The sequence below is a fragment of the Amphibalanus amphitrite genome, unplaced genomic scaffold (genome assembly GCF_019059575.1).
Source record: "Amphibalanus amphitrite isolate SeventyFive unplaced genomic scaffold, NRLGWU_Aamphi_draft 000433F_arrow, whole genome shotgun sequence".
Taxonomy (NCBI): domain Eukaryota; kingdom Metazoa; phylum Arthropoda; class Thecostraca; order Balanomorpha; family Balanidae; genus Amphibalanus; species Amphibalanus amphitrite.
This window is the reverse complement of record NW_024881927.1, coordinates 287,266-313,542: the sequence shown is the minus strand read 5'-3', so window position 1 is coordinate 313,542 and position 26,277 is coordinate 287,266. Positions and strand designations below refer to the sequence as shown.

General features: G+C 46.9%; 1 protein-coding gene across 1 annotated transcript in view; it reads left to right on the top strand.

The window, feature by feature from the left end:
- The window catches only part of LOC122391346, a 262,100-nt gene that overhangs the window by 137,065 nt on the left and 98,758 nt on the right, over nucleotides 1-26,277 (top strand). Inside the window, exon 4 of the mRNA XM_043385148.1 lies at nucleotides 4,997-5,120. Coding sequence (XP_043241083.1) covers nucleotides 4,997-5,120 — 124 coding nt within the window. The remainder of the gene's footprint in view (nucleotides 1-4,996; nucleotides 5,121-26,277) is intronic.

The window sequence follows — 26,277 nt, the reverse complement described above, 5'->3', positions numbered from 1 at the left end:
TTTGACCTGACCTGTGACGTCATCAGTGACCCCGAGGTCAATGAAATCTGGTTTCCTTAGACAAATTTGACAGGGCTATCGAACGCCGTTTGAATTTTCCGGATCCGTCCAGTAGTTTCTGAGATACGGGGGGGGGGCAAAAAAATGCCCCCTCCCCACCGCGCGGAAGGTGGCTGGTAGGCCCACCGCCTGCCGGGTTAATCCTCGCCCGTAAACGGTGTTTTGCCACCTTCGCCCATGCAGGGGGGGGGGGGGTTGGTGCGACCCCCCTGGCGTTTGAAAACGGAGCGTCGTAGAGCTTAGCGGAAAAGACCAACGGATTGCTCTCAACGAGATCTCGCGATTGGTGGTATATTTTTTGGTCCTAGGTCAACATTTGACCTACTTATGACCGGTCAAAGGTCAAATTTTCGGGAAAATCTAACTTTTCAGATTTCCGCGCCGATTGCGGCAAAACGGTAAGAGATATCGACTTGAAACCTTCACTTTCGTGATCCTTGATCAATTCTCTATCGTTTGGTGTGTATTTCGATGTCATAACTCCAAAAATGATGCGTTGGGAGCATCGGAAGTCTGCAAGGTCATTTGTGCATTGGGTCACGTCAGGCGTGTGACGTCACTGACCTGACCCTGACCCAAAATGAACTACAAGAAACAACCGACGATGCCTAAAATGGATAGCAAATTCGAATTCAGGACATCAAAATACCCCGAAAAGGCATACAAGTGCAAGAAGTCATTACAGGTCAACCGAGGTCACTGACCTTACCTTGACCTTTAATGACCTTCAAAATGTCAACGGACATTGTGCCAATGTCAAATCAGCCAGTTGTGATTCTAAAACAATCCATCAGTGTGTCAGGTCAGTCGGCATTTATACCAATGTGAAGCAATCTCCAATTTAGCGTAAATCTGGCCGGATGTTGTTCCCTTTATGACGTCATAACTCCGTGACCTGACATGACCTTGACAAAAAAATACCAAAAGTTGCGCAAAGGATGCCCCATAGGGTACCGAAAATTTGAGCAGGCTATCTGAAACGGTTCGGCGTGTAGCTAAGAAAAACCTCAGGGGGTTGCACCAACCAACCCCCCCTACATGGGCGAGGGTTAAGGGACAGTTTTGAGGTGTTTTGTTATATAACTCAAGAAGGGTTGGAGATAGAAGCATCAAATTATCTGCATTTATGTGGAAATTGGTGCTTTACATGCCTGCTACATGAAAGTTTTAAAAATATATACCTGCATATTATTTTTTATTATTTTTCATCACTGTCCCTTAGCACCCCAATGTGGGGTGTTAAGGGACACCTATATTATTCCAAGAAATGGTCATCAAATGCCCACTTGGGGTGTGAAAGGGCACACAATTTATTTATTGAAATGCTTTGCATATTCTGTCACAAAACAAGTCAGGTTCATTCAACACTTATGGCCTTTTTAGCCAATTGCATGCAATGCAGTTAACGCTTCTGGAAAATGTGCTAATTATAAGGTAAACAGAACCAAAAAGTACCCTTCTGTCATCAACAAAAACCCATTTTGAAGCTAGTCACTTGTCATGATGCTGCCCTCTTTGTTTTTGGCCTTTTTATGATGACACCACATTTACCTACATCAGTCTTCATTGACCCATCATTGTAAAAGAGAGTGTTAACGGATTTTTGAGGTGTTTTGTTATGTAACTTAACCTTCGCCCCAGTGGGGGGGGGGGCATATGTTTACCACCCTGTCGCGTTTTTTTTTTGCGTGTGAATAAAAAACCGCGGCGCTATGCGCCGCACCGCTTGGGGTAGCTTTTGGTACATCAATTTTGGACAATGTGTGAAATTTTTGACCCCAGGTCATGTCAGGTCAGGTCACCAGGTCAAGTTAACTGACCAAGCCTAAAAAAGTTTGCAATCATGTCCAGCCTGCAGTGTTTGTCAGAAAGGTTTAAACTGGGTGGATTGCATGATGTTATGGGCGCCTACAGTTTGTATATCTCGGATTTTTTATATCCGTGACCTAAGGTCAGGTCAGTGGCGTGACCTTTACATTACAAGTCAATGGAGAAAAATGAAAATGCCTCTAGATCCGTGTGTACGCATAGGAACAGTCCAAATATTTCAGAATCACAATGATTTGGACCACCCGTGATGACCAAGGTGTCATTTTTGCTAATAGCCTCTAGAAAGGTCATCCGAGGTCATTTGAGGCTACAAACAGATTTTTGCCAATAACTTGCGATTGGAAAGAGATAGAACGCTGGGGATGGTCTCATTGTGTTCGCCTTGCCGAAACGCATCGACTGATATTCAACATGACCTTTTCCGGTCAGTTCATGACTTTGACCTGAGGTCAAATTTTCAAGTTGACCTTTTAAGGTCAAATTATAATTCATTCGACGCGTCTCGGCGAGAGGTACACGATTCTGGCAATAGAAATGTCGTGGCTTTTGTAGTCGAAAGTTATTGTCGAAAAATACTGTTCGTAAAAACAGCTATTTTTGGAGTTTTTCCCCTCTGGAGGCTATATCGTTGACCTGAGGTCAATTTTGATAACGACCTTATCAAAAGAAGAGTTCAAAAGCTATCGATTGCTTTTCCATTTCTAGCTACCATGGTTCCTGAGATAACGGCATGTTTTCTGAAAAATATAATGACCATTGGCAAATTTTGACCTTTGATGACCTCTGGTGACCCCAATATTGCTCTAAGATGAAAAATGACTGAAATACTTTCAAACGTACGCATTGAGCGCTATCGACTGCTTTTTACCGCGTCTTTCTAGCCCTCTTAGTTTTTGAGTTAGAGGTGGGTGGTAACATATGCCCCCCCCCCCACTAGGGCGAAGTTGGCTGAGACCGCCACTGGGGCGCGGGTTAAGATGTGTTACGAGTAGAGATAAAAGCATGAACTTTCCAGCATTTTATGTGGAATTTAGTGTTTTCCATGCCTACTGAATGAAAACTTTATGAAATTATATTTAAACATTATTTTTTTTTATTTCTTCTTCCTGTCCCTTAGCACCGCACATTCACCTCAAAATATGCATGTGTCAGGAAAAAGAGGAAGAGGATGATGAATGAATGGGGCGATTTGTATAAGTTTTTCAGGAAACATGTGCAATACTTGTGACAATACACCTATGCATTCTTTTTCCCCGTACACCTACTACACCTTTTTGCGTTAGCCTTTGACCATTGGGCAAAACATTTGTACACATTCGCCATATAGGTGGCGCTACAAATGGGTGGTTGGTCACAAAGAATCACCATTGTGCAAAACTGTTCGGCGATCCTCCTCTACATCTCGACATTGAGCGAATGGTTCAACATTGTGCAAAACAAATCGTCAATGGTCGAAACTATTCGTCATTGAGCAGCCGGAAATTCATGATTGGCCAAAACCGTCTATGGAAATTTCAGCATTAAGAAAAACAGATCAGCAATGATCGAAACAAATGATCGCGTGCACTGGCGGCCGCAGGGGTATGGAGCAGGTCATGGGGCCCAATCCTTGACATGTCCCTCATATAACCGAGTGGATGATGGAACAAGCACACCGGGCGGCCAGTAAGTGTTCACTGGACGAGACCGACCTCAGCCGGCACACCCAGCATATACGTTCGGCTGAGCCCGGGAGCTCACCATGTTTCCTTGTGCGCGTAAGTCCCACACCAGACAGATAACACCTTACGCTTATTCTAAGTCAGGTGAACAGTATTGCCCTGGGGCTCGAAATGAGATAGGCCTCATGAATTGGCGAAACCTTGCACCCTCATGAGGGAGTTCCAGGATACCAAGGCGACCGTCATGGCAGATGTGCATGGTGTTCATCAGCTTCCGCCATCAGGACAGTTTGTTTATTCGATGTGCCAATAAAGAGGTCGTCTTTGAATAGGCGAATTAATTTAAAAAATTTGTAATGAAGTGTCCAACGACCAACGTAGGCGTGCTAGGTTGGAATTGTATGGTGCATTGACGGAAATGACTTCAATGCATGCATTTCACACATTGAATTCAGCTGTATGTGTAGCATTGCAAGCAAAACATTGCAAGCAAAAACAAAAAAAAACCCGAGGGGAGCACATTGCTTTTTTCTTGTTAACTAAATGATGTCAAAGGTAATTTTAAGCCAAAAATGTCGGCGGTATTGATTGGCATTGCTCGCCGGTAAGATACACGTACTGCATGGTTTGACTGACAATTACCGTATGTACTGTTCCATTTAGAAAGAAGCTATAAAGAACGGCTGACTTAGTGCTTAGAAATGCCCATAATGCTCACGCTCAAGTGGTGAATGGAACAGCCTGGATATCCATTTATTATGTTTTGAACATTGCTGAAGTGATATCACCAAATGCCGAGGAGTTTTGCTTATTGCCGAAGTCATGGCGAAGTGTCAAACTGTTTTGCAGATCGCTCATTTCAGTGTTCAATCTGTTTTGTCGAATGGCTGAAATGAAACACACGACGCCGGAATAGTTGTGTTCAATGCCGATTGTCGAAATGGCTCCTCAAGCAGTTATGGCCAATGGTTGAATTCAATTGCAAAAAGGTGTAGTTTATGTGGTACACACAGAGTTTTGGAGATGTTTGAATTTTGTGAAAATGTAGCAATATTTTCAAAACCATTTTGAACCAAATCACTTGCGTGAAAAGCCACGCTATTTTGTTCTATAGTAAAGAACAAAACAGTGTCAACTACCACACTCAAGCTTTTATTTAACTTTCTCAAATTAAGAACTTAATATGACTCAAAGTTTTTTCCCACGCAACTGTCCCTTAGCACCCCATTGTCCCTTAACACCCCGTTTTACGGTAGCTCAAAAGTCACTAGTTCAATTGTCATTAGCTGTGTAGACGTGGATCCTAATAAGTAGGCCTTTTTATATTTCGGCGCGTCTCGACAAGAGAAACACGACAGTGGCAAAAAAGCTATATCATGCAATGATGTGACGTTTAAGTTAACTATTACTGACAGATGTGATTATGACACCCGCTTCATCCACAGGCTGGTCAATAACGTGGAGGACAGGGCGCCATTCCTCAATATCACAGCCTACTCCACGCCTCACCAGCGGCAATGGTCAACAATGACGGCCGGCCTGAATCTGGACAGAGGCCGGAAGATCAGAGTAAGTTCATTGAGTTGTGGCAGAGTTCGCTGATTTCTCAGTCAATCCACTCTGTTCCGGAATAGTAGGTGGAAAGCATGAGCTTTCTATTTGGAAATTCTCATCGGGGAGGGACTGAAAGCAAAAGTTGTCCGGTTGTTATCGGCGTACCCGCGGAGCGGGCTGCCATCTAGCGGCGCGGATATCTTCACTAAGGAGGGGAGCCGGCCGCCCGCCGCAACCAGTGTTAAAAGGCACAGGGAAACGGGTGTGAACGCAATACCCGTCCGTCGTTTCCATCCTCAGGATGTTCAGATCAAGTTCAAATCCTTCTCCTTCGCGCAGCAGCTCTCGATCCGGGCTGGACAGGCAACTTTATCTCATGCGGTGCCCTTGGAGCGGCACCGCTGCTCCCGAGGGAGCGCACCCCGTAGCCGGGTGCAGAGAGTGCTTGGGGGGCTGGTCGGCCTGTCCATTCGGACGGGCTCAGCCCCGGTGACTCTCTAGTTTGCCTGCCCACACCAATATTTCCCCCAATTCCTATACTCCTTCCGGCTCTGCAATGGTCTCAATGGACCGAAAGGGCCTAACCCAACAAAACAAAAACAAACAAAGGTTGTGAACGGATTAAAGGGACCCTCCCACCTTCAAAAAAGTTTATGAATTGGCATGAAAGTGATGTCGCTCGGTTCAGAAAGAGCGAAAACCAATATCTACCAAATTTCACCGAAAAATATTCACCGGTTTTCAAGATATTAGACTTTTACTTTTGTTTACTTTTTGGGATCTCCGCTGTTCCTAGCGACTTTATTTGGAAGTAATAGATTGGCAGCTGAAAGTGCGGCACTTGTTGCGCGCAAAGCAGCATATACCACCGCGTGCTACAAAACATTTTAGTCAAACATTTAAAAATCGTTAGATATCTGCGCTGACGTCACACATTCAGAGGGGTATTCCTGTGCATTAGCCCCTCTGAATCAAAATGCTGCAATTTTGAAATTCAATATTTCCTATTTAAGGCATTTCTCGATGTTGTGAGTGCCGAAACCGGTAATTGTGAGCCAGGGACCCCATTTTGGCTATCTCAACTCAAATCTAATGTTAAGGTGGGAGGGTCCCTTTAAATTACACTAACAGCTGGAATGTTACCATAACCCGCGCCGGGCCGGTGCTCTGAAATTCCGCGCCGGGCCGGGGGGTGTCTGAACACCCCCCCCCCTTCTAACTCGGCTCCTGGGCCACGTAGCGACACGCGGTAAGCGGCAATCGAAAGAACGTCCAAAATAAGGACGAAAACACTTCGGTCATTTTTTGGGTCAGGTCAAAGGTCAGGTCACCAGAGGTCACCAAAGGTCAAATGTCCACTATTTCAACATTTTGGAAACTGCCAACGGCTATCTCGGGAACCGATAGAGCTACAGCGCCGCGGAAAAGCGCATTCGATAGCCCTTTTACAGACCTTTCTGAGTAATGTTCTCAGATTTGACCTCAGGTCAACGGTTTAGCCTCCAGAGGGCAAAAACTCCCAAAATAGCCGTTTTTACGAAAAACGTTTTTTCGGCAAATAACTTTTGACTCAAAAGAGCCACGACATTACTTTTGCCACCATCGTGTTCCTCTCGTCGAGACGCGTCGAATGAACTATAATTTGGCCTTGAAAGGTCAACTTGAAAATTTGACCTCAGGTCAAGGTCATGACCTGACCGGAAAAGGTCATGTTGCATATCAGTCGATCCGCAACGTCGAGCCGAACACATCTAAGGCGTTTTCAGCGCTCTAGCACGTCTCTATCAGAAGTTATTAGCGAAAAACTGTTAGATTCTGTTCGTGACCTGAGATGACCTCGGGGACATAACGAGGGGTCACAGTTGCCATTTTCCGGTTCAGTGAGTCCATTTTACCTACATCTCGATGTTTGAGAGTGTCTAGAATAGCGTTCGTGCAAAACAGACGCTTTTCAATTTTCTCCCATTGACTTATAATGGAGAGGTCGCAAAATTGACCTGACCTTAGGTCACCGATATCAAAATTCCGAGATATACATTTTATAGATAATGTTGCTCTAATCAATCGCTGGAAGTTTCAAGGCAATCGATCAATCGGTATAGCTATGACGAGCATTCTTATTTTTTCTGAGGTGAGGTCACTTGGCGTGACCTGGTGACCTGACCTAAGGTGACCTGGGTCTGACATTTTCACAACATGTGCGGAAAAGATGCACAAACAGGTGTGCCAAAAACGGCGCCGATCCGCGCCGCCGTTTTTGAGATATCTGCGAAAAACCGCAGGGGGGGTGTTCAAACACCCCCCCGGCCCGGCGCGGGATAACATGGAAATGTTAACATACTTTATTCCCTAATCAGTTGGAGCATGCATAATGATCCAAATGTTTCTAGTTATGCTTCAGTTGTATGAGCAAGCACGTCCTCGCAACTTAAACGTCGTTTTTGGCCGTGCACGAAGACCTTTCCTCATCCGTCTGCCCATAGTACGAGTTCATGCCCTGTTCCTATCTAGACGGTTACCGGCTACCAGTTGGAGTAGATAACATCGGAGCAAATCCAACGAGCTGGCCATTAACGTGACTATAGGTGGACCTCGGCCCCTGTTACACGATACGACCCTCCCCGCCGCTACAAGGTATCGACACTTAGCCGGTTTCCATTAAGACGTGGGCAACATTGTGAAGTTTGCTTACGTTTCCATAGGAACGGAGGCACCCATACCTGATGATGTTAGGTACTGGGTAGCAGCGTGCCGCTAAACAGTGACTATAGTTTTGGCCCCGAGGCTGGTTTAGCCACCTGTTACATCTCAAGATATCTGTGGCTTAGAGCCAGGTCAGGTCATTTTGCACCCTATATATTGCCTCATACTCAACACTCACATAAGTCAATAAGAGAAAATTGAAAGGCGTCTCATTTGGTCTGGGCGGGTCATTGTTAACACCCTCAAATATCGGGTTACATGTAAACAGTGACATGAAAACGGTCACCAGCAGATTTTTTAAATATAACTTTTGATAGAGACGTGCTAGAGCGGTAAAAACACGTCAGATGTGTTCATCTCGACGATACGGATTGACTGATATGCAGCATGACCATTTCGGGTCAGGTCATGACCTTCACCTGACGTAAAATTTTCAAAATGACCTTTCAAGGTCAACCTATAGTTCATTCGACGCGTCTCGACGAGAGGAACACGATGATGGCAAAAGTAATGTCGTGGCTCGTTTGAGTCAAAAGTTATTACAAAAAAATTGTTTTTCGTAACACGGCTATTTTTGGAGTTTTTGCCCTCTGGAGGCTAAACCATTGACCTGAGGTCAAATCTAAGAATAAAACTCAGAAAGGCCTGTGAAAGAGCTATCGAATGCGCTTTTCTGCGGCGCTGTATTTCTATTGGTTCCCATGTTATGCGTCGGGTGTTTCGAAAATTGTTCAAATAGACAAAATTTTAACTTTAAGACCTCTGGTGACCTGACCTAAAAAATGACCAAAGTATTTCCGCCATTTTTTTACGCTCTTTCGAATGTCGTTCACCCCGTATGGCTACGTGGTCCAGAAGCTGAGTTAGGGGGGGGGGGTGGGCGGGGGTTTCATGCACCCTCGGCCCGGCGCGGTTGGTACCGTGTACCGGCCCGGCGTGGGTTTATACTTTATGCAAGTATAGGTATTTGTGAAAGCTACAGGTTTGATTTAATCGGCAGATGAATATTTATCAAAAATATACTCATGAATATATGTAAGAGATGACAGCGATCGGAAAATTACCAATTTCGCGATGGACGCTAGGTCGCCCACGTGGGTGTGAAAACAACGATTTTCATGACAAAGGATACAATCGCAAACACTTAACCTGTCTCTAACGATTCTTGACATTCTCATTTATGCCATAGATATCTTCTGAGCTAGCTGAGAAACCATGTTCCGCAGAAAAATCACTTAATTAGCTCCGACACGACGCCCTCAACACGCACGAGGCCGGCCGCGTCCTTAGTGAAGATAGTTCACCTAAATGCCCACCAGGTGGCAGGGAAGACAGGTCGCGGGGGGAGTTGCCGATCCGTTATGTGATCCGTGGTACAGCCATAGGTGGAGAACCTGCCCCGGCCACCCCGGCCATGGCCGGGGCCAGGGACGTAGCCAAGGGGGGGGGGGGGCGGAGGGGGCGCCCGCCCCTCCCTTGGGGTTTCAGGAGGCCCCCCGAAAGGATTCAGGCCAACGTGGGCCGAAGGCCCACGTTGGCCTGAATCCTTTCGGCCTGAATCCAACGTGGGCCTTCGGCACACGTTGGCCAAATTCACGTCGGAGGCGAACGAAATTCACGCGGGAATATAAAATAAATGACGTCAGAACAATCAGGGCCCTCTGACCAACCTGACAAGTGACAGCTAGGGTCCTTCTCATCTCCTGTTAATAACCAGTGTCTGTGTCTGACCGCTAGGGCCTCTCTGAAACCTCAGTAGAGAGGAGGCCCTCTGTGGGTAGGAGGCCCTCTGTAGAGAGGAGGCCCCTTAGAGAGGAGACCCTTTGTAGAGAGGAGCCCTCTGCAAAAAGGAGGCCCTCTGTAAAAAAGGGGCCCTCTGTAAAAAGAGGCCCTCTGTAGAGAGCAGGCCCTCTGTAAAGAGGAAACCGTCTGAAATCAAAAGGCCCTTTGAAGAGAGGACAGGAGGAGGCCCTATGTAGAGAGGAGATCGTCTGAGAGAGGAGGCCCTCTGTAGAGGAGGACTCCCTCAGTAGAAAGGAGGTCCTCTGTAGGTAGGAGGCCCTCTGTAGAGTGAAGGCCCTGTGAAGAGAGGAGGCCCTTTGCAGAGATGAGGTCCTCTGTATAGAGGAGGTCCTGTGTAGAGACGAGACTCTTTGAAGAGAGGAGGCCCTATATAGATAGGAAGCCCTCTGTAGAGAGGAGGTCCCTGTAGAGACTAGAGAGGAGGCCCCCTGTAGAGAGAATGCCCTCTGTAAAGGAGGCCCTCTGGAGAGAAAGACACCCTCAGCAGAGAGGAGGTCCTCTGTAGATAAGAGGTAATCTGTAGAGAGGAAGCCCTCTGTAGATAAGAAGGCCCTCTGTGGGCAGGAGGCCCCCGGTAGTCAAAGACAGCGTCGTAGTGGAGGCCCACTGTAAGCAAATTACCTTCTGGCTTCTGGTCCCTGCTACTCTCTATAGAGAGTTCTCAGTTCTCACTATAGTGAGACTGAGTGAGACAGGAAACTGTACAGAATAGACTCCCAACCGCGTCGCCGCCCACTGTGGGAAGGGACAGGGGCTCTGTAAGGAGGAGGTCCTCTGTAAACAGAAGGCCCTATCCTATGTAGACAAAATAGTTGTATAAATGCGCTCAGAGAAATCATGCCGGGTTCCGTCAACGGTTTTGCCGTCAACGATTTTACCTGCAGTGGGCAAAAACTGCCAAAATAGCCGATATTTTCGGAAACAAGTTTTCGGCAATAACTTTTGTCTCAAAATTTGCACGAACTTCCCTTTACCAGCATCGTGTTCCTCTCGTCAAGACGTGCGGAATGGACTATCAATTGACCTTGAAAGGTCAACTTGAAAATTTGACCTCAGGTCAAGGTCATGACCTGACCGGAAAAGGTCATGTTGCATATCAGTCGATCCGCAACGTCGAGCCGAACACATCTAAGGCGTTTTCAGCGCTCTAGCACGTCTCTATCAGAAGTTATTAGCGAAAAACTGTTAGATTCTGTTCGTGACCTGAGATGACCTCGGGGACATAACGAGGGGTCACAGTTGCCATTTTCCGGTTCAGTGAGTCCATTTACCTACATCTCGATGTTTGAGAGTGTCTAGAATAGCGTTCGTGCAAAACAGACGCTTTTCAATTTTCTCCCATTGACTTATAATGGAGAGGTCGCAAAATTGACCTGACCTTAGGTCACCGATATCAAAATTCCGAGATATACATTTTATAGATAATGTTGCTCTAATCAATCGCTGGAAGTTTCAAGGCAATCGATCAATCGGTATAGCTATGACGAGCATTCTTATTTTTTCTGAGGTGAGGTCACTTGGCGTGACCTGGTGACCTGACCTAAGGTGACCTGGGTCTGACATTTTCACAACATGTGCGGAAAAGATGCACAAACAGGTGTGCCAAAAACGGCGCCGATCCGCGCCGCCGTTTTTGAGATATCTGCGAAAAACCGCAGGGGGGTGTTCAAACACCCCCCGGCCCGGCGCGGGATAACATGGAAATGTTAACATACTTTATTCCCTAATCAGTTGGAGCATGCATAATGATCCAAATGTTTCTAGTTATGCTTCAGTTGTATGAGCAAGCACGTCCTCGCAACTTAAACGTCGTTTTTGGCCGTGCACGAAGACCTTTCCTCATCCGTCTGCCCATAGTACGAGTTCATGCCCTGTTCCTATCTAGACGGTTACCGGCTACCAGTTGGAGTAGATAACATCGGAGCAAATCCAACGAGCTGGCCATTAACGTGACTATAGGTGGACCTCGGCCCCTGTTACACGATACGACCCTCCCCGCCGCTACAAGGTATCGACACTTAGCCGGTTTCCATTAAGACGTGGGCAACATTGTGAAGTTTGCTTACGTTTCCATAGGAACGGAGGCACCCATACCTGATGATGTTAGGTACTGGGTAGCAGCGTGCCGCTAAACAGTGACTATAGTTTTGGCCCCGAGGCTGGTTTAGCCACCTGTTACATCTCAAGATATCTGTGGCTTAGAGCCAGGTCAGGTCATTTTGCACCCTATATATTGCCTCATACTCAACACTCACATAAGTCAATAAGAGAAAATTGAAAGGCGTCTCATTTGGTCTGGGCGGGTCATTGTTAACACCCTCAAATATCGGGTTACATGTAAACAGTGACATGAAAACGGTCACCAGCAGATTTTTTAAATATAACTTTTGATAGAGACGTGCTAGAGCGGTAAAAACACGTCAGATGTGTTCATCTCGACGATACGGATTGACTGATATGCAGCATGACCATTTCGGGTCAGGTCATGACCTTCACCTGACGTAAAATTTTCAAAATGACCTTTCAAGGTCAACCTATAGTTCATTCGACGCGTCTCGACGAGAGGAACACGATGATGGCAAAAGTAATGTCGTGGCTCGTTTGAGTCAAAAGTTATTACAAAAAAAATGTTTTTCGTAACACGGCTATTTTTGGAGTTGTTGCCCTCTGGAGGCTAAACCATTGACCTGAGGTCAAATCTAAGAATAAAACTCAGAAAGGCCTGTGAAAGAGCTATCGAATGCGCTTTTCTGCGGCGCTGTATTTCTATTGGTTCCCATGTTATGCGTCGGGTGTTTCGAAAATTGTTCAAATAGACAAAATTTGACCTTTAAGACCTCTGGTGACCTGACCTAAAAAATGACCAAAGTATTTCCGCCATTTTTTTACGCTCTTTCGAATGTCGTTCACCCCGTATGGCTACGTGGTCCAGAAGCTGAGTTAGGGGGGGGGGGGTGGGCGGGGGTTTCATGCACCCTCGGCCCGGCGCGGTTGGTACCGTGTACCGGCCCGGCGTGGGTTTATACTTTATGCAAGTATAGGTATTTGTGAAAGCTACAGGTTTGATTTAATCGGCAGATGAATATTTATCAAAAATATACTCATGAAATATATGTAAGAGATGACAGCGATCGGAAAATTACCAATTTCGCGATGGACGCTAGGTCGCCCACGTGGGTGTGAAAACAACGATTTTCATGACAAAGGATACAATCGCAAACACTTAACCTGTCTCTAACGATTCTTGACATTCTCATTTATGCCATAGATATCTTCTGAGCTAGCTGAGAAACCATGTTCCGCAGAAAAATCACTTAATTAGCTCCGACACGACGCCCTCAACACGCACGAGGCCGGCCGCGTCCTTAGTGAAGATAGTTCACCTAAATGCCCACCAGGTGGCAGGGAAGACAGGTCGCGGGGGGAGTTGCCGATCCGTTATGTGATCCGTGGTACAGCCATAGGTGGAGAACCTGCCCCGGCCACCCCGGCCATGGCCGGGGCCAGGGACGTAGCCAAGGGGGGGGGGGCGGAGGGGGCGCCCGCCCCTCCCTTGGGGTTTCAGGAGGCCCCCCGAAAGGATTCAGGCCAACGTGGGCCGAAGGCCCACGTTGGCCTGAATCCTTTCGGCCTGAATCCAACGTGGGCCTTCGGCACACGTTGGCCAAATTCACGTCGGAGGCGAACGAAATTCACGCGGGAATATAAAATAAATGACGTCAGAACAATCAGGGCCCTCTGACCAACCTGACAAGTGACAGCTAGGGTCCTTCTCATCTCCTGTTAATAACCACTAGTGTCTGTGTCTGACCGCTAGGGCCTCTCTGAAACCTCAGTAGAGAGGAGGCCCTCTGTGGGTAGGAGGCCCTCTGTAGAGAGGAGGCCCCTTAGAGAGGAGACCCTTTGTAGAGAGGAGGCCCTCTGCAAAAAGGAGGCCCTCTGTAAAAAAGGGGCCCTCTGTAAAAAGAGGCCCTCTGTAGAGAGCAGGCCCTCTGTAAAGAGGAAACCGTCTGAAATCAGAAGGCCCTTTGAAGAGAGGACAGGAGGAGGCCCTATGTAGAGAGGAGATCGTCTGAAGAGAGGAGGCCCTCTGTAGAGGAGGACTCCCTCAGTAGAAAGGAGGTCCTCTGTAGGTAGGAGGCCCTTTGTAGAGTGAAGGCCCTGTGAAGAGAGGAGGCCCTTTGCAGAGATGAGGTCCTCTGTATAGAGGAGGTCCTGTGTAGAGACGAGACTCTTTGAAGAGAGGAGGCCCTATATAGATAGGAAGCCCTCTGTAGAGAGGAGGTCCCTGTAGAGACTAGAGAGGAGGCCCCCTGTAGAGAGAATGCCCTCTGTAAAGGAGGCCCTCTGGAGAGAAAGACACCCTCAGCAGAGAGGAGGTCCTCTGTAGATAAGAGGTAATCTGTAGAGAGGAAGCCCTCTGTAGATAAGAGAGGCCCTCTGTGGGCAGGAGGCCCCCGGTAGTCAAAGACAGCGTCGTAGTGGAGGCCCACTGTAAGCAAATTACCTTCTGGCTTCTGGTCCCTACTACTCTCTATAGAGAGTTCTCAGTTCTCACTATAGTGAGACTGAGTGAGACAGGAAACTGTACAGAATAGACTCCCAACCGCGTCGCCGCCCACTGTGGGAAGGGACAGGGGCTCTGTAAGGAGGAGGTCCTCTGTAAACAGAAGGCCCTATCCTATGTAGACAAAATAGTTGTATAAATGCGCTCAGAGAAATCATGCCGGGTTCCGTCAACGGTTTTGCCGTCAACGATTTTACCTGCAGTGGGCAAAAACTGCCAAAATAGCCGATATTTTCGGAAACAAGTTTTCGGCAATAACTTCTGTCTCAAAATTTGCACGAACTTCCCTTTACCAGCATCGTGTTCCTCTCGTCAAGACGTGCGGAATGGACTATCAATTGACCTTGAAAGGTCAACTTGAAAATTTGGCCTCAGGTCAAGGTCATGACAATACAATACAATACAATACATTTATTTTTCAAGAATAGAAGCAGAACACAGGATACAAACGCATAATCAGATTGGTGCAAAAGAATAAAATTCTTAAATTAAAGCACCTCTCTGCAGAAACGATAGCCAATACTTAACATGACCTGACCGATAAGGGCTAAGTTCCATATCAGTCCATCCGTATCGTCGAGCCAAACACAACTAAGGTGTTCTCATCGCTCTAGCATGACTCTATCAAAAGTTATTCACGAAAAACAGTCAGATACCATTGGTGACCTGAGATGACCTCAGGGTTATACAAAGGGGTCACGTCACGGGTGCCATTTTCATGTTCAGTGTGTCAAAGATACTAGTAATTCAGTGTTTAGAGTGTTGATAATGACTTTCGTCTAAAAAGCAACTTTCAATTTAGTTTGCAAAATTGACCTGACCTTATGTCATCGATATCAAAATTCCAAGACATACATTTTGTGCATTTTGTCGCTCTTGTGCTTGTGCTTTTCGAGTTCTGACGGGGGCCAAAAAGGCCCCCGCCTGATTCAGAATCTTTCAGAGCCCGCCCGGAATACGTTTAAGCGCTTGAACGATATACAACGGTATTAATACACCGTTAATATTATTAACGGTATGATAACACACCAAGTGTTACTCTGACCGTCATCCAGTATCCACCCATTCCTCGCAGATCCTCCCCCTCCTGCTGCGGTCCGGCCGCCACCGCCGCCGCCGGCGGCGCCCGAGTTTTTTTGCCAGTTACCATGCCACTCGGTGACTAAGAAACATACCAGTGCGCTGGCCATATTATGAAAGCTGAACAAAAGTGAATGCATTATGTTGTATGTGATTATGTAGGCATGAGACCCTCTGTAGAAAGGAGGTCCCCTTAGGGAGGAGGCCCTCTGTAGAAAGGAGGCCCCCGGGATTTCTCCGCCCCTCCCTTGGCCAAATCCTAGCTACGTGCCTGGCCGGGGCAACTTTCAGCCAACCGGCCCGGCCGGGGTAACTTTTTCGACTCTTATAAATCCTAAAAGCTGTCTCCATGCGAAAAAAAATTGAGTGCCACCTATAAAGGCCTGTCTGTCTTTGTTCCTATGTACGTACATTTAAAAGCTTTTGAAGTTCCATTTACTATGATTTTTAGGCTAAATTTGAGACTTACACATATTCATCGCAGAGACAGACGTAATCAAACAGATTCAAATCATATTTAAGGACCGTTATCGTAAGTTGGCACTATACCAACATCACAAGACTGTCTAGGGTAGGAGTATATTACCTAATATCAGTGAGATGAAAAGGCCCACTTAACCCACTTTAGTGCTTCGAATGGAATGTTCAATTCTCTCTGGAAAGCTCTTACGGGGTAAACTGTCGTCTTGTGAAGCTGTTTTGAGGACACATAAAAAATATCAGTGATGATGAAAGACCATCAAGGAAGAGCTGATGGGGCTCAAGGCTTCCCCAACTTACCCACACCAGGGTGGTGGTCCTATCGTATCACGTTGGGGCGAGAGGCGGGCGTTTTACGCCCCTTCTAACTCGGCTACTGTGCTAGGTGGCGAAAAGCGTCAACGCCGTTTGAAAGAGCATCTCAGCAGTGGTAAGATAAATTCAGTCATGTTTTCTTTTTCTTTTTGTAGACCAGCTCAAAGGTAAAATCACCATATGTCATCGAAAGTCTACTTAGTACTTTCCCCGATTTTAGCGTTCTTTGACAGCTTCTCTCATAGCTCGTGAACTAACGGGGCTAAAATACTGCAAGCAAAACATTCGATAGGTAGCTCTTTTCAGGCTGGTTCGCGAAACTTGCAAACTTTTAGAAAGAAAGCTTTGCAAATGACATGATCGCACTTTTTAAGCATGATTATTAGCAAATTCAAATTTGACCTGATGACCTGACCCTAGATGACCTGGGGCCAGAATTCGAAACAGCGATGCGAAACTGATGCATAATACCTATTATAAGCTAAGCTGAATTTCGCACAACTGCGTGCCGCGGTTTACCTATACACGTAAAACTGGAAATAAGGCTTAAAAACGCCCCCCCCACACACACACACACACCATTGTGAAGCTTGAGACGAGGTCACTTGACTTGACTTAGTGGCCTGACCTCTCTGAGCTCTGAGTCGGGATCTTAACCCGCGCCGGGCCGGTGCTCTGAGATTCCGCGCCGGGCCGGGGGGGGGGGTGTCTGAACACCCCCCCCCCCCTTCTAACTCGGCTCCTGGGCCACGTAACGACACGCGGTATGCGGCAATCGAAAGAACGTCCAAAATAAGGACGAAAACACTTCGGTCATTTTTTGGGTCAGGTCAAAGGTCAGGTCACCAGAGGTCACCAAAGGTCAAATGTCCACTATTTCAACATTTTGGAAACTGCCAACGGCTATCTCGGGAACCGATAGAGCTACAGCGCCGCGGAAAAGCGCATTCGATAGCCCTTTTACAGACCTTTCTGAGTAATGTTCTCAGATTTGACCTCAGGTCAACGGTTTAGCCTCCAGAGGGCAAAAACTCCCAAAATAGCCGTTTTTACGAAAAACGTTTTTTCGGCAATAACTTTTGACTCAAAAGAGCCACGACATTACTTTTGCCACCATCGTGTTCCTCTCGTCGAGACGCGTCGAATGAACTATAATTTGGCCTTGAAAGGTCAACTTGAAAATTTGACCTCAGGTCAAGGTCATGACCTGACCGGAAAAGGTCATGTTGCATATCAGTCGATCCGCAACGTCGAGCCGAACACATCTAAGGCGTTTTCAGCGCTCTAGCACGTCTCTATCAGAAGTTATTAGCGAAAAACTGTTAGATTCTGTACGTGACCTGAGATGACCTCGGGGACATAACGAGGGGTTACAGTTGCCATTTTCCGGTTCAGTGTGTCCATTTTACCTACATCTCGATGTTTGAGAGTGTCTAGAATAGCGTTCGTGCAAAACAGACGCTTTTCAATTTTCTCCCATTGACTTATAATGGAGAGGTCGCAAAATTGACCTGACCTTAGGTCACCGATATCAAAATTCCGAGATATACATTTTATAGATAATGTTGCTCTAATCAATCGCTGGAAGTTTCAAGGCAATCGATCAATCGGTATAGCTATGACGAGCATTCTTATTTTTTCTGAGGTGAGGTCACTTGGCGTGACCTGGTGACCTGACCTAAGGTGACCTGGGTCTGAAATTTTCACAACATGTGCGGAAAAGATGCACAAACAGGTGTCCAAAAACGGTGGCGCTCCGCGCCGCCGTTTTTGAGATATCTGCGAAAAACCGCAGGGGGGGGGGGTGTTCAAACACCCCCCCCCCGGTCCGGCGCGGGTTAACAACATGTGCAGAAAAGATACAATGCAGCATAACGCGTATCACAAACTTTAGGGGGAGGGGCGTAAAACGTCCCTCGCCACTGTGCATGGGTAAGGGCTACGAACAGAGCATCTCGGTTCTTCGGATGCTGAATGCCATGTGGCGTAATATTGCGAATCGGGTAGGTATTTACTCAACTTAACATAATCCTCAATCCTAAGACCCTTTTTTTGGTTGCCAGTGCCCAGATTGCTCTCCAGTTGTGCTCAGTAGTCAGTTTCGAATATATTTCTTGCCTTCGGCGCGCTATTTCAAAACTACTGCTTGACAAAGAGCTAAGCGATCGACTCACTGTTTGTCCCCTGAGGTTGGGCTGCCAAACATTGAAAAGGGCTGCGTCCCTGAATGTCAGTTACCATGTTTAGTGCTTTGAATGGAATGTTCAATTTTCTCTGGAAGGCTCTTACGGGGTAAACTGCCGTCTTTTGAAGCTGTTTTGAGGACACAGAAAAAGCTGTAAGTAAATACAACTTTTACCTGTAATGACATATGATATGGCTTGGGTGTAGTCTATAGTGTGAAATTGCAAAATTGAAGTAAAAATAGCTTAACCCTCGCCCTGGCAGGGGGTCGATGCGACCACCCCTAAGGTTTTTCGAAGATCAAATTTCGCACAGCCAATGGGATAACTTTTTTACATATGACCTGAAAATTTCAGGTGCGGGTGACCTTAGGTCAGGTCACCAGGTCAGAAAAACCGGTACAAGGTCATGGTCAAATTTCAATTTTCTCTGTGCACCTGTCCAACTCACAGTTTTAGACTGATTTCTTTCAAACTTTCAGGATGTGCTAAGTTCACCAAGTTGTATAACATGTAGTTCGTTTTTTTATGTCACTGACCTGAGGTCAGTTAGAGGTCATTACGTCGTAAGGTTAAGCCTATGGGAAAATATTCAATTTGTAAAATACTGGAGATATCCGCTTCATTCTATCACTTTTGTGCTTTGAAACCTCAGTACGTAACATTATGTCACATGGCGCTTCTTTGTTTGGTGTGCTTTTCCACGGATCAGGTCAAATGAGGTCAACTGAGGTCAAATGACGTTTGTGCCAATAACTTGTCACATAGTCAAGATACAGTTTTAACAATGGTGTCATTCTGTTCCTCTTGAAGAGCCGAGTCGAATGATATGCAACATTAAGCATTTCGACCATTCTTAAGACTTAACTTGTACTTAAATGTGCTTAATTTTTTTTTAAAATTTTAAGTACACTTAAGCATGCAAAAAGTATATCATTCGACGCGCCTTGACGTGATGAGTTCAGTGGTGCTTTTTGCTTTGCTCTATCTTAATTAGATCAAAAGTTATAAGCGAAAAACTTTTGACCTGTTTTTAGCGAAATTTTTACATTCATATCCCCCAAACCCCCTAAATATTGACCGAGAGCAATCAAATTTGCACGGGCGAGAACTCCAGGGGCCCATCTACCTACCAAATTTGGTGTTTCTAGGTGCCGTAGGAGCCAATCGCGAGGGGGGTCGCATCGACCATTTTTCATAACACGGCCTGGCAGGGGGGGGGGGAGGCTGCCAGGCTGTGTTATGAAAAATGCCCTACCAGGGCGAGGGTTAAAACAAGATCGCCTTTTCAGTCGTGCCAAAAAAAAAAATGAATGATACGATGTCGGATACAACGTTCTTCACACAACGTCAACATCCATTATTTCATGCGACAGAGTACAGACCTTTTGTTAATGACCGTTGGCAAGAATGTGAAGATGGTCGCCGGCCGGGGTAACTTTTTCAAACATTCTCCACCACTTTTATTTCAATATAAATATTGGCCTGTTTTGAAGTCATCCTGGTATGCCGTAAGATTTCGACCTAGAAATTGGTGTTCCCCCAATCATTGAAGCTTGAGCAGTGAAAAATATGAAAGCCTAATCTGTTTTGCATCATTAGTGATTCTCCTAGGGTGTTGCCCATTTCTCCCTAGGTGTTGCGAGTTGCTTTTGCAAAACGTGTTCCTGAAACGGCTCAATTTTTTGAGCCCTCAGCATTACGCCTATGGGAGCCTCTGACGTCACCCGTTCAATATTTTGAGCGCTCAATAATTTGAGCTTTTCCCCCTTGTGTGTGGGACTGATATATGGACTGTGCGCTGATCTGAGGAAATCAGCATTGGAGGCCCAAATTTCTGAAGCCGTAATATGAGCCTATGCGTTGTAACCACTGAGTTGTAACACACCACCTATTTACTTTCACCGTTGTCAGGTTTAATTTCAAGTATTTTTCCTTGTGACATTTCTGTGAATACAATATGTCTCAAATATTTAGCACATTTTCAATCAACAGATTAAACAGTAGCGGTTCTTGTAATATCTTCTGCTCATCTCAAGAATAAAAAAGGTTTTTAGTCAATATGAATGCATGTATTGGCGCATCATTTCCCGTTCAGCGACACCCATCGATGCCTTCATGTCTAGTTCATCTCACATTGCACCAGTGGGCTTAAAAAAAAAACAGTGGGCACCAGTGGCGTTAGTCTACAGGCGGGCGCCAGCGAGGGCCGGGCAGCGGAGCAGCACGTGCTCCGACACGTCCGCTTCCCCCGGAATACGGCGCAGAGCGCCGCCGGGTACCGCTTGTCAGGGCGCTGCAGGCACGCCGCGAAGGGGAGACGGCCGATCCAGTGCAGATACTGGAGCAAACGGCCCCAGTGGCCCGCCGTCATCTAGTGCACCGAAACGGCGGCCTCTCGATCCTCTCCGGGGATGGGGGGCGGCAGAGTGCTCCCGAAGATCGTCTTGAAGAAGGATTCGGGCCAGTTGTCGCGCCACTGACAGGTGGCCGCCCGACCGACGTGTCAACGAGCGGGTGTCCGAGGGCAAAGCGTCCTGAAGCAGGGCAGCCGCTTGTTTGGCCAGTTCGTTCGCGCGCGCGCGTCCATTACCCTCGATCCCGCAGTGTGTGGGAACCCAATGCAGTGTCACCTCACGGCGCCCGGCGACATCCAGCAGCGTCGTCCATATTTTCGCGCCGAGGGTGGAGGTCTGGGCGGCCATTCCTGCGCTGAGTAGGCCCAGGGAGGCTCTCGAATCGGAGCACGCCACGAGCAGGTGAGGGACGACTCGTCCCGGACCCTCTCCAGCGCCGCCCGCAGGGCGAAGAGCTCTGCGCGGGTGGTAGAGCACAAATCTCCCGCTGCCACCCTGACCTCGACGGTCACCCAAAGGCGGTGAAGATGACGGCTTTGCCTCCTCCTCGCCTGACCTCGGCGTCTGCGGAGCCGTCCGACCAGATCCAGGTGGCCCGGGCTGGGAGCGTCGCCAGGTGTTCCCGAGCGGTCTCTCGTCGAACCTAGTTGAAGGCGTCCCGTCGACCGCCGGGACCGACGTCCAGCTTGGAGACGACCGGGCGCTGGGCTGTGTTCATGGGAGGAGAGGAGCCTCCAAGCGCGGTTCCACCTCCATCCCCGAGGCGCCCGCCTCGAGCAGCGCCGACCGTCCCTGCAGACGCCAGCCGGTGGTGGATCGAAGGCGCGTGGGCGGATTGGCTTCTGCGGTGACACGCAGCGAGTCGCTCCGCGGCAGGGCGAGCGCTCGGCACAGCATACGCTCGGCGTCTTCCTGGTAGACCAGACGGATGGGATGCCTGCCTCGGCCAGTAGTGCGTCCCTGGGGTAGACCGCGGGCAACCGGTCACCACCCGGGCGGCCCGCAAGCAGCTCGCGCTCCACTAGCTGGACATGAGATGAGGACGCTACAGCCGGAGCCAGGCCCCTCCGCATATTCGAGGACTCCTCGAACGTAACCGTTCGCGACGGTTCGGAGCTGCGCCTCGCGGAGGTCCCAGGTCCGGCCGGTCATCCTCCGCAGTTCCGTGTGAACGGCACGCAGGTCACCGGTGGCACTAGCCTACATCTCTTGAAGGTGACCTTCGACTGACTTATACACTTCAAGGACCACTGCGACTCTCCCCACGTAAGCTGGATTGTTCACAGCTCTGACCTGACTGGCCACAAATCGCGAAGTTGTGAATCGCGATTGGGAGTTGTTCCTTTTCACATTCAATGCTGGTCTTTGTATCTCCTTCCAGCGAGTTTTCTTTTCGGAATAGAATCAGGCACTAGGTATTTTAGGAAACATGCTGAATTTGGCGCCGTCAATAACGGCCCATTTTTCTTCTTGCTGTCAGTCTTACAGAAGTCAACGTTTGCAAAATGTAACTTGCAAATGCGATTGTCCTCAGCGTGATTTCTTGCCCCGATTGATGGTTTCTTCTGGTAATATTTCTTTCTTTTTATTTATATGGGAGGCTAAAAAGATGCTTTTTTGCTAGTAATTATGTTTCGTTGAAGTCTTCTTGTCTAGTTCGATATCTGGAACGACATCTTCGCACCAGACACTTTCCGGTCCGGTCGTGAAAGTGCTGAAGTAGTAAATTATAATTTCTCTTTCCATTATTCTGGGCCGTTTTTCTTCTATTATTCTTGATTGCTATGTTGTCTTTGTATATTTGTTTCATTTGATTCTTTATCATTATTGCGCAAAGCTATTTTCAAACCAATGTAAATGACTCGATCAAACGGTATTTATCGCCTTGGATCTTGCTTGGATCAGACAAATTAAAACTAACAAACAACAACATTCAAAAGCGAGAAAACGCGTGCAAAGTACGGCTGCGTTTGTGAAGTAAATACCTCCAACGTGAACAGATGGTTAACTGAGCGAGAAAACATGTCCTCATTTATATTCATTTACTCATTATTTATTCAGCATGCAATGAAATATCTTAATCCGCGAAGTAGATGAAAGTATGGGTTACCTTACATTCAAATTTCAAAATATTTCGACGCCTTTTTGATGATAAAAAGATGCATAAAAGTGCACTGATGTTTGGGCCTCCTATGCTGATTTCCTCGGATCAGCGCACAGTCCATGTGGTTGGCTTCTTGGAAATTGTCGACATTCGACCTGGAAATCGGCGAAATTTTGCCTTCAATGACCTCTGGTGACCTGACCTTTGACCTGACCAAAAAATTGACTGAAGTGATTTTGTCATTATTTTTGACGCTCTTTCGAACGCCGCCTTCCGCGTATCGCTACGTGGCCCAGGAGCCGAGTTAGAAGGGGGGTGTTCAAACCCCCCCTCAGCAGGGCGTGGAAATTCAGGACCCCCAGCCGGGCGCGGGTTAAAGTGAGGGTGTTACGGGGGTATTTCGGGGTGCTGATCACGAGTTTCATGTTAGTTTTGATCACAGACGATGGCTTCATGCAATATATGCCAGGTCGGGTTAGGTTAGGTCAGGTCAACCAATAGGCGTCCTGCCTGCTATTCATAGTACAGGTGTTGCCCACTACTGACAGCTTTGTAAGATGTTACGAAGGCACCACATCTACTTCGTAAATGTTCAAATGGCTGTTAAATTCGAAATCAGCTCCAAAACCACTCTAGAAACAAGTAAAACTCAAAAAGTGAACCAAGTTCGTCAAAGGTCATTGACCTTGACCTGACTTTAACGTGACCTTGTCATCAACCATACTGCATTGTACCAGCATCATTACACCATGTTCGAACGTTTAAAACCACAAAAAGACTGGAAACGCGCGGATAATGTGAGCTGGCAAACGCCGAATCGCGATTCTTACCAAACATGGTCTCGAGAATAGGTCACGGGTGAAAAGGTCAGGTATGTATGTATGTATGTATGTATTGACACCAAAAGCCTTCCACATATGGCGTGGCGATTACGGCTTAGATCCGAGTATAATGGGTAACAGTCATGCGGGCAGGGGGAAGAACACTCAGCACTAGACGACAGTCATCCATCGATGGGGGTCGCGACAATAATCATCTACATATGTACATAAGACAAACAATAATATATATATATATATATATATATATATATATATATATATATATATATATATATATATATATATATATATAGTAGATCACCAATTGGCCATTTAAATAGAAATTAAAGCAACTTTACGTTTCACCATGTGTATTCATGGCTTCATCAGAAAATACAGGCCTCTCCGCTGCGCCGAATAATACGACATATAAACATAAAAATCACCAGAAGATAAAAAAGTACGTGCTCTAATTCCACTCCACTTCCTACCTAAATAAAATCTCTAGCCGAAACACTGAAAATGATTAAACTAACATTTTTACATACAGCAACATACTTCAGATTTAGGCATATGCACTCGAGTTGTGCGGTGCAGCCTACCACACAGGCATACTGGCATTGGAGCCGTGCGGCACAGCCTACCACCCAGGTGACTGCACAGTATACTCGTACATCGATACACTGATTTGGGCCACAGTTACGAGTCCGCGCTCCGGGGGGGGGGGGGGGGGGCATGTGCAGTCTAGGGCGGGTCATCCGAGAACTTTTTTTCGAGGACACATAATGAAGACCGAAATTCCTACGGAGCATGTCATAAGAAGACTGTGTGAATTTTTTCAATTTTTTTGGTTGAGGTTGCGGGTCGCCGCAGCCAATTAATCAACCGTGTTTTCGCTACATTTTCACTGCACGCGAGTTTTGAGCACAAATATCATATGATTAATTATTTTCAAATATATACCTCGAGACTTCAGCTATTCCTCAACCTATTCTGCAAGTCTGTTGGCTGTATCTCTTTAACTGTGACCATGGTGCCATGCTCTCTGTATCGGTTTTCCGCAACTCTATCGCAGCGCCATCTCTTGAGAGGACTGTTAACCTTGCGTCGGCCGAGACAATATGCATTCTGCTGATGCGATCTTAGGACGCTGATGAAAAAAACGTAAGGCACAGGAGCGTATATAGCTTGAAAGCTGTCAATTGCAATTAAAGTAGCCATGAAATGTACATATTGGGGGTTCACCTGACTTTAGCACAGCCATTATGCGCCAAGTGCGATAGTGTCCGCTGGGCCAATTAGTCATTTGATTCTGCGCTGAGACTTCAGCAGCATTATTTTCAGTTTTGGCTTCGATTATTTCCTTGCATGTAAATTTAACCTTTCTTTTGAAATGCAAACCTAGTGTTAGAACTGAACAGTAGCAGCTCAATTGCATAATAACTAAGTACTAAGTTAGCCTCGTCAACTTAGCCCGGCTTCATCTGACAACAGACTGAGGATGAGTTGCGAGGTATCCTGCTGATCGGCGATCCGCGTATCATATCACTGCCCGAGTCGCGCGTTCTCATCGGACCATCAGATCCTATTTTGATGACCTATTGGGGCTGGGCCACCGCAACAAGCAGTGGAGCATCGAGCTTTGAGGGGAACTGACCTCATAATAACCGCGGTAGTAGCTCTGCTAAGTGGTCTCCGACGCAATTTGTGATCCCAATCATGTGACATTGTTGCAGTTAGTGGAAAGGAGCCTCCATGTCGAAACGGAACTAATGCCGCGTGGTGGTCCTCGGTGACACTTCACATTCTGTTCTCGGATAGGCAAGTGATTACAAAGGAAATGCCCTTCTGCATTTTACGTGCATAAGGATGCGTCGTTTATCATGATATATAGGATAGCCGTGCTGGATCATCGGCTATGACGAGCCTGTTGGACGAGCATATTGCTTCAGTAAATGAGCCCGGTAGTCAATGCTTATTCTATTTTACACCAAAATCAGACAAGGGCCAAACTATTAAACAAGTTTACAAGACTTGTGGAAAAGCCACTGGACTAAAGCTGCGCCGATCAGTGGACCATTTACCAAGAGTGCCTGTGCATCGAGCAGGAACCGTTCGTGCCGTTTCGGGCAACGCCATGCAGTCCAGATCAGAGAACACTTCTGAACAGCCCGGAAGCAGGCGTCACGCTCTTGACAAATCCTGAGGTAGCTGTCAGTAAGGAAGCTTGAGCCCTTGAATTTGGTAAAATGGCTTACGTTGGCAGCTTGCAAGTTACGTATTCCGTCGCGATCGCCCATCATACAACATATATTGACCAGCTTCGAACTATCACCGAGTTCAATGTTGTTCACTATGTCCCAATGTGGTCCGAAATTACGGAGTAAACATTGCAGAGACGGATTACTCCAAAGCATCCAGCTATTGCGAGACCTCTCAGCTCACCGGTCTGTGTTATTCGCCCAGTGATCGACAGGAATAAGTACCGGGCTCACTATAGGAAACTTTTTTGGGCTGTACTGGCCGATACAGACAGCCAGCAAACAGTGTATATACACTGCGATGCTTGCTGAACTAAGGAATGGTGATAAAAAGACTCGAGACACTTATGGCTCAAAAGTATAGGAAGCGAATGAGGCAGGAGACATAAAGATATGCGATTCTATCAGCATTTTGCAATAAACAAGTCATGCACTACATGCAGCTCATAGATCGGTCCAAAGAACGCGTTATCAGAGTCACCAATAGCAATCTCGCTG